The sequence below is a fragment of the Pararge aegeria genome, chromosome 18 (assembly GCF_905163445.1).
Source record: "Pararge aegeria chromosome 18, ilParAegt1.1, whole genome shotgun sequence".
Taxonomy (NCBI): domain Eukaryota; kingdom Metazoa; phylum Arthropoda; class Insecta; order Lepidoptera; family Nymphalidae; genus Pararge; species Pararge aegeria.
The window spans coordinates 12,891,447-12,908,163 of record NC_053197.1 but is presented as its reverse complement, the minus strand read 5'-3'; the positions used below and the strand labels follow the sequence as shown (position 1 = coordinate 12,908,163).

The following is a 16,717-nucleotide window of genomic DNA, read 5'->3' as shown; positions in this document are numbered from 1 at the left end:
ACCACCATTTAAATATACAATTTGTTTTTCAAACCTTGACTTCGTTGAAGGATCAACAGCTCTTCTTGACTAGTTGTTTTTCATGATTGATTCTGGCAACACCATTGACGGTATTCTTACAAATTGTGACGTCAATCGTCAACCTCGTCGCGCCATTACGGAGAAAATTAGTACCTATTTGGCGATAACATTTTGCTAGTAGAATAAAAAAATAATATTACCCACTTTTTGATTGTTAACTATTTCATCAAGATATTAATTTATCCAAGTACATAAACACTGTTTTATAACTGTCAAGGCTTATAAAAATTAACCTTATTAGTGGTTAACTTGTGCAACATTTTTGTAAACAACATGCCCAAGCGTGGAGGAAGGCTAAGGAATTGGAAGCCAAATGATCATTTTGGTGAGCATATTTAATATATGTTATGTTAGGAATATGTATAATAAGAAATTTATACGCTTTAATCATAAACGCTACTGGAAAATTCCGATAACTTAAGTTAGTACCACACTCAACGTGGCCTTATTATATACTTTTTTGTTTTTTATATACTTACGAATGTCTTGTAGTAAGTTTCTGATTGCATTTGTATAATACCTTTTTCGATTTACAGAACATGATGATCGCTCACACTCCAATAATACCAGACGAGTCAGCTTTAAAACTAATACAAATAAAGGAAAGAACAAATTTAGATCTTGGAATGACGCATCGCAGCTATTGTTGGATGGGGACATCGATATGGGGGCATCTGGGGGTCAAGGGCCTAACAGAAAAGGCTTCAGAACTAGAGGAGGCAGACTTGGGTCTCCTGCACCAAGACCAGCTGCAAGAAAGAAGTTCATAGCTGGTTTACTACCTTGGTATCAAGTTATCATACCATATGGAGCCAAGCATGAGAAAGATGTTATTTTAAGAGTACTTTTGAGTTATTTGTCACCAGATGTGTTCATACCACACTATTACAAAATTAATGGCAATGCAGCTGTATTTTATGTTGATGATGTGAAAATAGCAGAGAAACTATTCTACGCTGACAGAAAGATTGTTATGTCTGATGGTTTCAAACTGGTCGTGATTGTTCGCAACTCTGTGCCCAATGTGGTAATTGATGATAGTATGAAGGAGAAAATGAAGCTTGCTATGGCTAAGAGATATAATGCTGCTACGAAAGCATTGGATTTAACAAAGTTCCATGCTGACCCAGGTAAATATTGTTTAAATAACTTGCATAGCAAATGCGAAACAAGTAAACACCGTAATTTACCCATCACTTGCCCACTATGGAACAGGGCTCAAATCCAAAATGCAAATAGAAGGGTACTTGCAGTTACACCACCCTTGCCAAGTGCCGTTCTGATTGGTAGACATTGCCTCTGGAGACATTATGGAGAAATTTTAGGAATGTTTACCTTTACTGTTAAAGCAAGTGATATTTAGCAAGACATGTTCATGCTGCAGAAACATTCTTCCAGAGTAGTATTAATGCAAGTCTACTAGCAGGGCCTCTTATGTTGAATTGTTTGCCTATTTCCTCCATCTACGGTTAAGTAATAATGGACCCCAAGATGGTGACAGGCTTACCTGTTAGGGGTATGGCAATCGTATTGAAGCCCGACTTATCTGTTTCTATGCAACATCATACAGGGAAGCTCAATCTATTGGTGGGGCACACCAGGTGGGTAAGGCAGTAACTAGCCTGTTGTAGCCAGTTCAGCGGGGGTTTCAGCTACATTGGTATAGTTTTTAGCAACTACATGACACTGTAATAAATAAATACATATACTACGACAAAACACACATCGCCATCTAGCCCCAAAGTAAGCATAGCTTGTGTTGTGGATAATAAGATAGCTGATGAATATTTTTATGAATATAATACACATAAATACTTATAATATACAGATAAACAGCCAGACACTGAAAAACATTCACGGTCATCAGACAAACATTTTCCAATTGTGTGGATCAAACCCACAGCCTTGGACTTAGAAAGCAGGGTTGCTGCCCACTGCCCCATCCTGCAGTCAATATATCAGATCATAGTAATAATCTTGCAACCAAACCAAAATCATACCGAGACATACAACATTAATACATGAAACTTTTTATTATTATTTTCATTATTTACAAATTTCTGATGTTCATTGAAACATAAGAACTAATATTGTTTTAATAATTGTTACAGATTTATGTGACATTTTCTGTGCATTATTCCGTCCTATGATAATGCTGGCTGCAATAGATATAATAGCAGAAAACATTCCTGATCTAGAAGCTTTGAATCTGAATGACAACAAGCTCCATGGCATTGAACATTTGAAGATTATGTGCCCTAAGCTAAAAAACCTAAAAATCTTATACTTAGGTGACAATAGGGTAAGTTGTCTTTTTATTTTGCAATTTAGATATATACGTCAACTATGAAACAAGGCATATTCATAGTCAAAACTAGGTCAAGGAACATCTGCAGTGGTTAATAGGGCTCTTATGAAAGAGTCCGAGGAAGAACTATTTTGTTTTTATAATTCTAAGACAAGTTAGCACTTTAATACCATCAACCCGCATGGCTAAAATGAGCAGAAGACATTCTCTTCATGAAGAAAGGACAAACTGTTTGTCATCTCCCACTGTTTTATTCACTCTTCAAGCATGGTCGAACAGGAGGAAATAAAAACTCAGAGTAAACTCTTCCTTCCGGTTTGGAAGTAAATTTTATCCATTGTCAGTAGTTATAATGAGGAGATACAATATTTATCTGCCTATGCATATACTAATGGTTAATTCCATACAGACCATGGTAAAAGCACACTAACCATTTCAGTTTGTTCAAACTTTAATTGTTACCCCTACTACCTCCCACTTGATCATTTGGGTTTCATTTTCAACCTGCCTTATAGGGTAAAGTGGCAAACATATGATGCACTAGATATGTCCTGCGGCCTTGCCCGCGTAAATTACGAGACGCGGCGTCATAGTCTATAGTCTATACCACAGTAAATCAGATACCAAACATACAGTTTTTTCAATCTTACTGGAAATGTAAAATATAGCAGCAGCTCCTATCACTAACAAAGAATAGTAATTGTTAAAGGAAGAATCAAATTCTCATTTATTTTAACGCTAAAGTTAACTATGAAAATTTCTAACATTGTTTAATTAGTCCTAGCACTCAACTCCTCATAAATGTGCTAGACAGACAGTCTGCAGTATCTATTATAGAATATCTTCAATGTACAGAATTTGTTACACTTTTATTATATAATTCATCATATAAACTAATTACTGGCTCACTACAGGGCACAGGTTTCCTTCCACCTAAAAGAAGGGTTTAGGCCGGTCATTTTAAGAATATAGATGTAACTCATGCATCACACATGTATGTCATTAAAGTCATTGTCATTTTCAGATACCATTCCTAGGATCAATGGATCCGTTAAAGCCTCTCCCACTTGTGGAGCTGTACCTGAAAGGAAACCCCATGGTGAAAAGGTTCAGTGACCATGACATTTACGTGAGGTAATGTTATTTGCTTGTTAATTTTCCATGGCTGAGGGAGAATTGCTGAAACTGGTGATTTTTGTGCCACACATTGTGAAATATCTGTTGGTGTTACCATCTGAAACATCATTGTATGGTTGACACCATTATAAGGTTTTAAAGGATCTTTACGGATGGAAGTTACGTTGATAACACCATAAGTTTACTTATGTAGTTTTATTTGAGGACAAATACTAAGACATTAAATACAATATTCAAAAAATACATAAACATGGGATTTTATCCTTCATAACATTTCAGGATGAGAAATAGGAAAGGTTTTGTCACCTAAGATACCTATTTATGGTTGACAGTACAATAACTTTCACACATTAATAGCTTTCTTGTTGTGCATTATATTACATCAGTATACCAGTGCATTGTAGCTATACAACACCATCCCTACCATGTAGCTGTCATACAGATACAGAGTTGTGTACTTGTGTTTAATATAAAGTGGCGTGCACTTCATACATTCCTAAAAGCGCTGCCTACCTTAACGTTTTCATATGAACGGCAACAGATGTGATGTGATGTGATTTTGACCTTTTATGCCATTTTACTGCTTTGTGCTTACCCCAATACAAATTCCTGTGCACGCCACTGGGCCCAAGCTTGTACCTTATGTACTGAACTCAGATTATATATGAAACATTTAGATATTGTCATATAATGTTGATTACCAGTAATTGTTAAAAGTAGTGCTACTTTGTAGAATTTTATGGCATACTTATAAGGATTTATTAAATCTAAAAGAGTTGGATTTGTAAGTTTTAAAACTTTTAAGGAATAAAATATAATGGAATATTTAAAATCAAATAGATTTGCCTTTATTTTAAACTAGCTTAATACATTGCAAATACATAAGCTATGTGGTAAATGCATTTTGTTTTCTAAACATAGTTTTCTCTTTCAATACGTTTATTTGCAAGGGAAAACGTTTCAAAGAAACATTGTGTGCATTACATGTAGAACTACATAAGCCCTTTAACAATATGTTTGCAGTTATTGACCTGGTATTGCCCTACTTATTCCAATCGCTGATGATATCTTACCAGATTTGACAAATGCCAATTCCATATATATCTCAACTCTTACATAACCTAGTGAAGTAGTATACTGCCAAATTAATGGTGAAAGGTATACAATGTTTGTCCCGGTAACCAAACATCCATAGTTAGTCTTAAGCTAGCTGAGTCAGTAATGTCAATGAATTGCAAAGCATTTTTCTCATATGTATGGTTTCTATCAAATAGCCTACCTATCACACAGCTGATTGCTCGAGCTCGATTGTCCGAGCATTAAAACAGCATGAGTTTTAAACACGATTGTTTGACGGCCTGCTTTCTAAGTCCAAAGCCGTGGGTTCGATTCCCACAACTGGAAAATGTTTGTGTGATGAGCATCAATGTTTTTCAGTGACTGGGTGTTTATATGTATATTGCTTATTATTTATGTATGTTATTCATAACAATATTCATCAGTCATCTTATTACACATAACACAAGCTACGCTTACTTTGGGGCTAGATGGCAATGTGTGTGTTTTATTTACACTGCTTTTCGTCCGAGGTCGTTTAAGTCCGAGGCCTGGGGCTCGATTCCTGGGTTGATATTTATTTATTCACGAATTTGCCATACCTGTGACTGTGGGAGTGGTTAAATATTTTATATATATATATATATATATATGTATGCAACGTATAACGGAATTACGAAATACTGTTGAAGGGTGCATAAGTAAACATCACGAGGAATTTTCCTGTAAAAATATTAAATCAAAAGGAATTAATTCAAAATATTTTCAAGTGTTTACTTACGACAACCCTATTGAAGATAAAAGATCTACGCGTGCATAGTACCTACGCTACGCGACGGGTCCCTTAAAAAATGACAGGAGACACTTGATTTTACTTTTGCAGGTGATGATACAAGTTTTTTTTTTCGAGTGAAACTTTTAGCGTTTCGGTTTCACAGATAAGTATCAGAGACAGTAAATAATGTACATATGAAGCATCTAAAGCACTATTTCGGTTTTCATTTACAAGTAGTATAATCACTATTATAGCAATAGGCCATGTCGTTAACGGTATCATGTGACCATATCACTGTATAGTCTATATCTCACTGTATGTGTCATATAAAAGCTTGTCTGGTAAAAAAGTATACGGAAATCCTGCTTGTGTGAAAAAACCTTATTGTTGAAAGATTTGTGGCAACTGCAGTTTTCGTAATTGCAATTGGCTCAATATGTCACCTACGTAGATCTGTTATTTATTATTTGTCAAAAATCATCTTAGAGATACTGTAAAGTTAGCAAAGTAACTAGTTCATCAAAATAAGCATTTCGGTTTAAATTACTTTGCAAACTTTACTGCAGGCCGATTCTATAACTCAGTACCAAATTTAGCTAGCCACTGTGGAAAGGTTCAACCAAATAAATTGTTAAATCAATATTTCGATTTCTGACACTTAATTTTCCTACTGTGTGCATTTCAGCTTGGTTGGCAGATACAATTTTGCAACTTTCCAAAGTGGTTATATAAATATGATGTCAACTGGGATACAGAATCGCTCTGCTGTAAATGTTACTAATGTGTGTGAGTTTCAGAATTATATCTTGCCATGTTTATCCAGTGACGTCCGGAAGAAGTTTCCTAAACTAGTGAGACTGGTGAGTTACAAAAATATAATGCTAAAAAAATATTTTAATTTGATATATTTACTTTTCAATGTTTAATGATGTGCAAATTATTAATTAAACTCTTGGAACTTTTAAACATGTCGCAAAGTACCTACTCTGTGTTAAAATGTTCTTAGAGAGTACCTAATTTACACATTTACACGACAGTACTCATGAACACACCATTTGACAAATTTACACTAATCTCTTGAAAAGGTTAGAAGTCTAACTTGAATTAATGACATGAATTTGAAGTGAGTATTTTATATTATAATATTACAAACTCCTATAAAATAATCTTAATATTAATAAAATATAGTACTCGAACTACTCTCAAATTAACTGTTTCAAGTAATCTAAACAATCTTGCCCATTATCCTACGTTATGTGGGGTCGCCACAACATATGTATTTCAAACTTGAAGTCTGTCTTAAAGGTGTTTGGGATAAGGCATATTTTGTACGACAGACAGTCGTCGCCTGTCTGTCGTGAACCCTGCGGAATGTCAACCTTTCTTTGGTTCCAATTAATGACATAATCTAGATTTTAAACAACATTCATTTTAAAGATCATTTCTAAAAGTATGTTTAAAAATGAAAGAAATGTATAATTTAAAATTCCATAAAATTTTAATTTACTATATCAATCACTAACTTAACAATATTTTTTTTCAAACATCATTACTATATATCGTTACTAAGTACTCACAATTTAACTAAATTCGATCATTTAGATACAAACATGTCATTAAGTACCAATTAAAAACTAAGACTAAACATCCCCTTCGTATCCTCTAAACCTAAATCATATTATCTGAGAATCTATTCAGACGTAATGACAGATACAGACATCAGACAAACTTTTAACACTACTTTTTTTGTGTCGGGGATTTTAAAGCGTATCAAAATTTAGTTGTAGACATAATTTTGACAACATTTAACAAAATTGGATCAAAACTTATGACAGTGTTCAAAATCAGCCCACAATTTATGACAGTGATTAACTAAATCGATCCACAATTTATGACAGTGATTAACTAAATCGGCCCACAATTTATGACAGTGACTAACGTAACTGGGTAATAATTTAGGACGGCGTGGATCTTCCTCCAGCGATCGGCTTCGACGTGTCAGATGAAGTCAGCTTGCCACCCAATAAGCAGTGGTTCCTTATAGACCAGGGCGGTCAGACATTAGTCCGGGATTTCCTCACACAATACTTTGCGATATATGACTCGGACTCTCGGCAGCCATTGCTTGAGGCTTACGATGAAACTGCCATGCTTTCAATGGCGTCGACTTACCTTACCGGCGATATGCGGAATGCTCCTGAAAACAAGTAAGTTTATATTATACTAACTGATTCGTCTGCCTTTCGTCGAAGTTTGTCCGCCTTTTATCTTTTAACCTCGCGGGAACGCTACCTACTTGCTTTTCGTGAATAAAAAAATACTCTGACACCATCTTTCGGATGCCAGCTTATGTGCTAAATTTGAAGATCGGTGCAGTGCCAGTAGAATTCTAATGAACAGACGGACCATTTATAATTTAACATGTATCAAAATGTAAGATCTCATAAAATGAGGCCCTATTTTGGAAGATCTATGTTGTGACCACACCTCATCCCCAAAATGAGTTTTTCAATCTCTATACCTACACCAGTGTGAAGATTCAAGAAGTTAGAGTTCGAAGCACGCACCCCTTATTAAGTTATGTGCGTTTGAAGCAATAAAAATATCACTGGCTTCACCTGTGAAGGAAAACATCGTGACGAAACTTGCATTCCTGCGAGTTCTCCATATTCCATAATGATCTCAAACGTGTGTGGAGTCCACATATCCGCACTGGCCAGTGTGATGGACTACGGCCTTAACCCCTTCTCATTGTGGGAGGAGACCCGTGCCCTGTAGTGGGCCGGTAATGTGTTGATATGATGATGATAATAAGCAAATGAAGCTAGAATGTTCCTTTTATATCATGAACTTCCACAAACTAAAGCCTGCTTATAGCAAAATTAAAGGTTTAACTTTTTGTTTCAGACTTAACGCGTACATATCCAAAAGTCGCAACATAATGAGGATAACAGAAAGGGAATCCAGACGACGATACTTGAAGATCGGCAAACTGCAGGTTGTCTCTTTCTTGTCAGATTTGCCGAAGACCAAACATGACCTGCTGGGATTTGCTGTTGACTTACCGGTGTTTACAGTAAGTTATTATTTCCTTCTTCTTCTTCTCAGTTGGTTCGCTCTTCTCAGAGCGGTCGTGGTTGTCTTTATACGGTCGGCCCATCTCACGGGCGATCTTCCGCGTGATCTGTTGCCCTCGATTCTTCCTTGGACAACCAGACGTTCCATGGAGTCATTGTCTCTTCTCGATACTTGACCAAAGAAAGTAAAAATACGAGCCTGTACTATGGAGGATGGGCGTTGCGTGATGCCGAGTACTTCAAAAATGGATTTGTTGGTCCGGAATGCATTCCGGGGTGCTCTTAACAGTCTTCTCCAGCACCACATCTCAAGAACGTCTATCTTCTTCCCACTCTCCCGTAGGGTTCACGTTTCCGAAGCATGCAGCGAGGAATATGTGGAACACAAGCGCTCTAAGTAGCCGGATTTTCTGAAACTTTTCCATAGCGGACTTGATCAGCCGATCTGTTAGTTAGTTTATGCTAAGGATAATTTCCTTCGTTTCCTTTTCCTAAAACCAATTTATGATAGTTACAAATTCAGACCTACACGAGTAAATAACAACTTGCTTAAGTCAGGTCATCATCATCATATCAGAGACAAACTTCTTAACATTTCATGGACTATGCAGTTTATGCTCGATTTCGATCATAAATTGCCTGTTTTTGTAAGGATTCATATTTTATGCCTAAATTTCCTTTTATAAAAAAATTACATATTGTGGCTTCTTTGAATTATTTTGATAACACCGACTTAATTTTTAGATCTTCTGATTTTTAGACCTTTGACCAATATTTTTGTAGTGGGTACATATGTGTGACGAATTATTTATACAGCGCGTTTTCTTGGCTTGGTATATAAATTCCTACTATAACTTCAGGCTAAAATCTAATTATTCCTAAAATTACAGCATATGTATTACTTCTGAATAAAACATGTTTTGGATGGTGAAAGACTGGTTAAAATTGGTTCTGTAGTTCTGATTACAAATAAACATAAAACAAACAAACCATAAAATAATATAAAAAAATACGGATAATAAGTACTTATAAGGTAGATTTAATATGATATCCTAGACACAGATCTAGTTAGAAGTTAAATATTCACCCAAACAATGGTCAATTTTTCTTTTTCTTTAAGTAATAGTTTTACATGTATATAAATTAATTTGTATAACTTTGGCTGTAAGTGGGTTAAATGTGTAACTAATATATGTGTACTTACAATAAATAAACATATATATCTTTATTTATAGACTTACGCATTGACAAACTAATTTAAAAATCTTGAGGAAATCTGCATGCCTGAGATTTCTCAATGAGTTCTCGATAATGTTCTCAACAGCTTCATAAGTCTATCAACCCGTATTTGGCCAGTGTGGTCGTAAACACTACATCCTAAACATCTCACATTATGAGACGAGACTCGTGCCCGTGGTAGTACATTGTCATTATGATAATGATGACTATACAGTAATTTATTTAAAAATCCCATTATTTTCGTTCACAGCCCGGTATGATTGTACTAACGATGAATGGAGTGTTTCGGGAGACCAACGTGACTGGCAACCCGACTAGAGCATTCCATCGCACGTTTGTCATCGTGCCCAACAGCAATGGTGGCTTTTCAATCACCAACGACATGCTGTTCGTTACCAACACAACCAGAGAACAGGTGAGAGCAAAATTTTTGGCTCCATTATGGAAGTACTAACCTCTTGGCAGCTTCCTAAGTAGTGATAGCCTATATAGTGATTAGAGCTTTCGCTTTCCTTTCGGGGTGACAGTGTTCGATCTTCGGAACGCACCTCTAACTTGTTATGTGCGTTTTTAATTTAATTAATTTAAATATCACTTGCTTTAACGGTCAAAGACAACATCGAGAGGACACCTGCGTGCCTGAAAACATTTTGTTGAAACATACAGTACACAATATTTATACCTACTTGTTTCCTTTGTTAGTTTGGTACAAATAACATTATTATAAAACCCCAAACGTATAAGATTATAACTAACTAAACAAAAGATTATAAACTTAATTACCTACTAGACAAAAACATACATTATACCGAAAAGCGGTGGCAACCTGAGCTAGTCGGCAAGTTATATATAGCAAGTTTGAATTATGAAGAGAGAGATAAAAAAATTGGTTGTATCTTCTTAGAAACGTATTAGTAGCGTAATATGTCTTGCTCGGTGCAATATGAAACAGTTTAGGAAGGAGTTCTCCACAACGTTCTCAAAGGTATGAAGATTTACTGAGAGGAGGATGGGTATAGGCTAGTTACCATATATGCCAGATATAAACATGCTGTTTGAACGTTCTGTTAAGATGCCGGGTGTTGCAATTGACCATAACATGTTGCTTGCTCTTATACCTTACCGCCACATAAGTTTGCAGTCAAAGGTTAACTGGTAGTAAGATAAAAAAGCGTATATCAATCGATTGGGCTTGTTGAGCAACATTTTGGGTGATTGACTTTGGATGCATATGCATTAAGCCATTATTTATTATCCTTGCAAATGTTGATGTTGGACTTTGGATGAACTCAGTAAGCCATTATTTATTATCCAGAAAATGCCTGCCGTATCGGTGGTAGACTTTCTACAAACGGACAAGTTGATTTTTCAAAAGCGCTTCTATTATGTTTACTTGAATTAAATGATTTTTTTTTGCGGACGGAACTATTCGGAGCCCTTCGAATGGTCGCCTTTAAATTTCGGCTTCACATAACGCGTTTTAGGCCTACGATCTGTTGATTCTTCGAGCTCTTACATCCTTTATTTTTGGTTGACCCTCTGATGTACTGGTTCAGAATTCAAGAACCCTGAATGCGTTGAAATCGATCACGAACGTGTTAACCAACTTTGTTTTTCTTTGCAGGAAAGCAAAGCATTTTCTTCAGGCACTCCCGACCAGCCAATAGTACCTCAGCCTGCGCAAGTAGTCCAAGCGCCAGTGGTCCCGACGCCCCAGCCAGCGCTACACGATGATAACCAACGCATGATGTTGAACATGCTCGGGCAACAGACGGGTATGAACGAGCACTGGAGCATCAAGTAAGTAGTCATTGCTTGGCCCTTGAAAGAAAGCGTTTCTGACAGGTTGCGTTCAAATGGATGATGTAACTTTGAAGTGGCGTTGAATTTTAAATAGAAATATACACGGTGACTTTTTTTTAGTGACTCTGTTAATCTGCCACTATTCATACTATTCATTGCTAAATTATTATTAAGAGCATTCGATATCGAATGTAAGAGGTGCTGTGCGGAGGCGGTTAAACTTCCATAAATTGCGCTCTAATCTCGTTTTATGTAGCAGAAAGAAATACTAGAATAGGTCCTTAATTTAATCAGTTTTTGAAAATAAAAATTTCAGTATTAATTTCTCTAATAATTAATAGAGAAATTAATACTGAAAACAAATTTGGGAGATATTCTTTACTAGCTGTCTTCCGTGTTCTTCGTCCAGATTTACTACGGGTTTTGAAGTTATACTTCTTTTGCCGCGTTAGGGAAAAATGATCAGAGTAAATTTTAACGATGCGCGCGCACACCGTCACAAAAAACCGACACCTTGAAGTTAGAGTGTATCTAACTTCAGTCAAAGTCAAAGTCTGCCTTTGTAAAAAGTAGCCTTTGTTACTCTCAGTCTTTTTAACTAACTGTATACCGAAAAACAAGTCTATTAGTTGCTTAGTGCGTAAAGTAAGGACATACAAACAAACACACTTTCGCATTTATAATGTTAGTATGGATTACTTTTCTTATATTAATTAGTAATTTTCCATAACAGCTGCTTACAAGAAACCGGTTGGGACTACCAACGTGCTTTGTTCATCTTCAACCAACTGCAATCTGAAGGCAAGATACCAGCGGAGGCGTTCGTGAAATGAACCGGACACTAATTGTTTCCTCCGGTGGCCATGCCTTTTTAGGGTTCCCTGCCTGAAAAGGAAAAAAGTGGGACTCTTATATTGTATATAAACAGTTAGTTCTTTGTTACGTCTGACTTTATGAAGAATGGACGACGAAGAAGAAATGAACGCTCGTTGAAAAAAAAGAAAAAAATACGGCCAAAAAAATTAATGGCTGCGAAAAAAAAAACAAAAAAAATACTTTTTGTTTGTGTTAAAAATCGAATTGAAAATGTATAATGGATATGTTTTTTTTCATACATTTATATCTCAAATATTATGTACTTATAGGTTAGGAATAGTTATTTTCTTTCAAATGTTACTTATTCAACATTTTGTACTGCCTTCTTAAAAATATTGTTAATGTTTAACACAAGACCTACACACGCAAAAAGTTGTTGATGCTGAGTGCTGGGTATATACATTTAAAACGCCGTATATACGTTAAAACCAATTATCTATTACCAAGAATAAATCACAACTTCGCGTTTTAAAGTATATTTCCATTGAGTCGTATGAATTTCGTTTGAAGTTTTGTGTTGGACATAATCGGTGTTCAAAAAAGCTATCCCATATATTTTTCGTTCCTTGACTTGTAAATATTGCTAAGAAATTAGTCCGTAAGCGTTATGTTCATCCGAAACATCGTTATCGAACGAATAAGTTCTGTAACTAACATTTCAAGATGTGGAACTTTTATGGCATCTGAGCTAAAAAGTTCCAAATAAAACGTAACAAAATGCGGAATTTTGTAGAACTTATTTTCTTCTTCATTTACATACATATGCAAAAATCCTAATCCTGTAATTGGTACCTACTTAATACGTATATTAAGTAGGTACCAATTTGTTATATATATTTTGTTTGTTTGTGTCCTCAAAGAACGTATAAAAAAAGCAGCTAAACTTTAAAAAAAAAAATTTAGTAAATAGTAATAACTACCAAAAAATTCAAATCTCTATAAAAACTTAACTCATTTTGAGATGCAAAAATTGACAGTTCAAAATGAAGAGGTGTCAACATTTACGTCACAAGATGCCTCAGAGCGAAGTTCTGATATCAAAGCTGCACAGAATCAGGATTCTGGTGAATAGGTTTGTTTAGAAAATAAAGTATATGTTTGTCGACATCACTTCAATATATTTCCACTTGCTTTGAGTGCTGTCAATTTAGTTTGTTTTCCAAATTATAAACCAATTTATACTGTTCTGTTGTACAGAATTATCTAAACTGAATTGGCAGATCTTAAAAGACTGCTATCCTTTTCCACAAAGAACATGGTAAAAAGGATGACACTTCAAGACCTGTCAATTTGGTTTGTTTAGAGATTCGTCTATGATATAATCAATGGCGTGCACTTCATACATGCACAAAAGCACTGCTTACCCTAAAATTGAACTCATACGGAAGATGATTTTGCTGATATGCAATTTTCCTACTGTATGCATACCCTGGTAAGAAACCCACTGCACGCCACTGGATTTAATTGACACCACTATTTATGTTGGGTGTTTTTTCAATCGTAAGATAAATTTTGGGAGTAATAAATGTGGCATATTTAGCTTACAAAACTGACAGGTTTGAAATTAAATTCTCAGTCAAATAATACTCTTCATACATCCGGGCTAGATTTCAAGACAACGTGATTGTTGAAAACGCGTTATAAGTGGTATACAATCTCCAAATGTATTGTAACTGAGAAATTAATTGAACGTTTTGACAGTTGTTGCATGGGATTGCATTTAAATTATTTGCTACCAGTTGGTCTGATTGAAAAATCGTCCACAAATCACATATTAATAGTTAAGCCGCAACGCAACGCATTTCGAAGTGCTGTTTATGTATATAAAAGACCACCCGTATTTCTTTAGTGACTTTGAATTTGGAAACAAGGCGTGCGTTGCGGCTACAATTATTTGTAGATATCAATTTAAAAAAAAAAACATAGTAATGTTGTTACTTCAATAATAATGATAAACGTTGGTACTACACCTTATATATATTTCTTTTGTATATCTATGGAACTAAAGTAAGAACAACGCGATAAGATATTGATTGTGATGGAGAAAAAAGTAATGAGAGAATGAACGTTTTATCATTTTCTCTACCACACCATTAATTATATACTTTGTTTATATTTGTCCAGTTGTGTTGGTTTTACTTAAGTTCTACAACAAGTTTTCTATTATTAGAAAAATTACATACAATATTGTGCGATACAGTTTGTTCTTTGATCAGTCAGCATGCCAGTTCACATTGTTCCAGCACTGGACTGGAGTACATTGTTCCAGTAATTTATAGTTTGTTACTGGACTGGATTGCTCACTGGATACAGTACACTACAGTACTGTAATCCAGTATTGGAGTGAATAAAAATGCTGTTCACATCAAAGCAAGCAATCCAGCGCTGGCATTCAATGAGAGAAATAAGAAATGTTATTTCGTATTTTGTTTTAATAATAATGTAAATATTTTGTTTGAGTAAATTAAAAATTAGTTATGTTATAGATTTTTTGTAACAGCGATTTACTTTTAAGTACTTGATTGTGATTTTTACTAAATTCGTTTTATACTACTTCTGCGTAAATTATTGAATTGTGTAACATAGATTTGACTTGACAAAAATACATCGTATCTTTTTCTCAGTAGGTTAGGTTAAAAATTTCGTTTCAGAAATGATTAGTTTATGGTATGAAAGATTTACTACTTTAGGGTGTTTATTTCATTGTGGGAATTTGGGGTGGCTCATGTTGATTTTTTTCGGGCTAAACTCCTCATAAGCGGCCAGTTGTATAGTGTCCGTTGACAAACGTTGTCACATGGTATGTGCAACGACATGGTGTATTCTTATGGTGCGTGAGTGAGTGGATTAACTCACCCCTTGGAATATTTACGGCGGAACCCCTTGGACACTCCTTGTGGGTTAGCCGTATGGTGTTATCTCCCATGATCCCATGGTGTCACGGTGCGGTATTTACTTGGCTGTGCGTTGAGGATGCCCTTTCATGCCAGTTTTGGGGTGAGCTTAGGGAAAACTTAGTCTAGAATGAATACGATTTACGAGAATAAAGGTTTATTTTTTAAATAATAAGTGTTTTTATTTCAAATCCTCATTCCGTACTTTGAAGAAAAAAAAGAAAGCGATGGTAATTTCATGGAAGAAGAGCTTTCACGTATAGGAGGACTTTACAAAATTAAAAAAAAAACAAAATTTTATTTAAAGGTCAGTCTGTTTGTAGCCACTCTACCACCGGTTTGGAAGGCAGATTCTATTCAGAAGAGCCGATAAGAAACTGAGCAGATAGCTCTTATACAACTAACATATTACTTATTTAATAACAATAATAATAAAATAAAAAACTTGCCTGCAAAATTTGTGAAACAAAAATCCGACGTACAGGATTTGTGTGACAAATTTGCGTACTCTAATTCGTGTGACATTAGGTCTATTTTACTTTGATGATGCATAGTTGGACATGCGAAAACGACACCATGATCGCGTGCGAGCAAATCTTGTAGTAAAGCAACAGTGTCAGTGATGTCCAAAGGTAAATTGTAAAAACCTCATAAATAGAGCGGTACCAAACATCTCTATGTATGCTATTTTAAATAGTCTCTAGCTGTCTTAAGTCTAAGCAGATTGGATTTATTCATTTTTTTTTTGTTTCATTTCAATCAACAATCGCCTAAAAATTACGGTTTAACAGCTATCCTCTTAAGAAGTACATTGATGATAACACAGCACCATAAACCCCGAGGCATTGTCAATAGTATAGTAGTAATACCTAGTAGTAGTAGTATTAGGTTTTATCTGGTGGGAGGCTTCGGCCGTGTCTAGTTACCGACAAAGACGTGCCGTTAAGCGATTTGTATAGGAACGTCTAATATTGTCTATCCAATATCCGTAAGACTCGTTTTAGTTTTTATAATTCAATATTACCTCACAATTTCACTTATTTGCAAGAAAGAATAATAAACATTCTAACACCAACATCCCTATTATACCTAATCATCTTAGGACTACAAACTTCGTCAAGTGTCGCCTTCACAAAGAACCTACGTCATAACCGTAAAGTAGGTATGTTTGGAGAGTGATAAAGTAGTTACATGGTCTGTTTGGATTGCTGATGTGATCGGACTGACGGGCAAGGTATTACGAATAAAGAAGTTAAGCCTTCATAGACACATTCTGTTTACTTTAATCGGGCTGTGAAACTTTAGTCTAGGTTATATATGTTAATGGCCCCAGGCAAAGCAAATTTTTAAACAAATTAATAACAGTTGTTAGTTCGATTCCCACTACTGGACAATATTTGTGTGATGAAAATGAATGTTGTTCAGTGTCTGGGAGTTTATCTATATATTGTAAGTGTTAATGTTTATTATT

At 35.3% G+C, this 16,717-nt stretch overlaps 1 protein-coding gene across 1 annotated transcript; it reads left to right on the top strand.

Moving 5' to 3' along the window:
- Nucleotides 1-140: 140 nt before the first annotated feature.
- LOC120631373 (nuclear RNA export factor 1) lies at nucleotides 141-15,410 on the top strand. The gene is made up of 10 exons (XM_039900906.1): nucleotides 141-406; nucleotides 618-1,211; nucleotides 2,193-2,383; nucleotides 3,414-3,523; nucleotides 6,181-6,217; nucleotides 7,317-7,564; nucleotides 8,265-8,433; nucleotides 9,924-10,088; nucleotides 11,298-11,473; nucleotides 12,210-15,410. The coding sequence occupies exons 1-10, from the start codon at nucleotides 355-357 to the stop codon at nucleotides 12,307-12,309; spliced, it is 1,842 nt and encodes a 613-aa protein (XP_039756840.1). The 5' UTR covers nucleotides 141-354; the 3' UTR covers nucleotides 12,310-15,410.
- The last annotated feature ends 1,307 nt before the right edge of the window (nucleotides 15,411-16,717 follow it).

Coding starts and splice junctions, on each gene's coding strand:
- LOC120631373 (XM_039900906.1), top strand. CDS start 355: ATGCCCAAGCGTGGAGGAAGGCTAAGGAATTGGAAGCCAAATGATCAT. Junction 407..617: donor GAAGCCAAATGATCATTTTG/GTGAGCATATTT, acceptor TTCGATTTACAG/AACATGATGATCGCTCACAC. Junction 6,218..7,316: donor TTCCTAAACTAGTGAGACTG/GTGAGTTACAAA, acceptor GTAATAATTTAG/GACGGCGTGGATCTTCCTCC.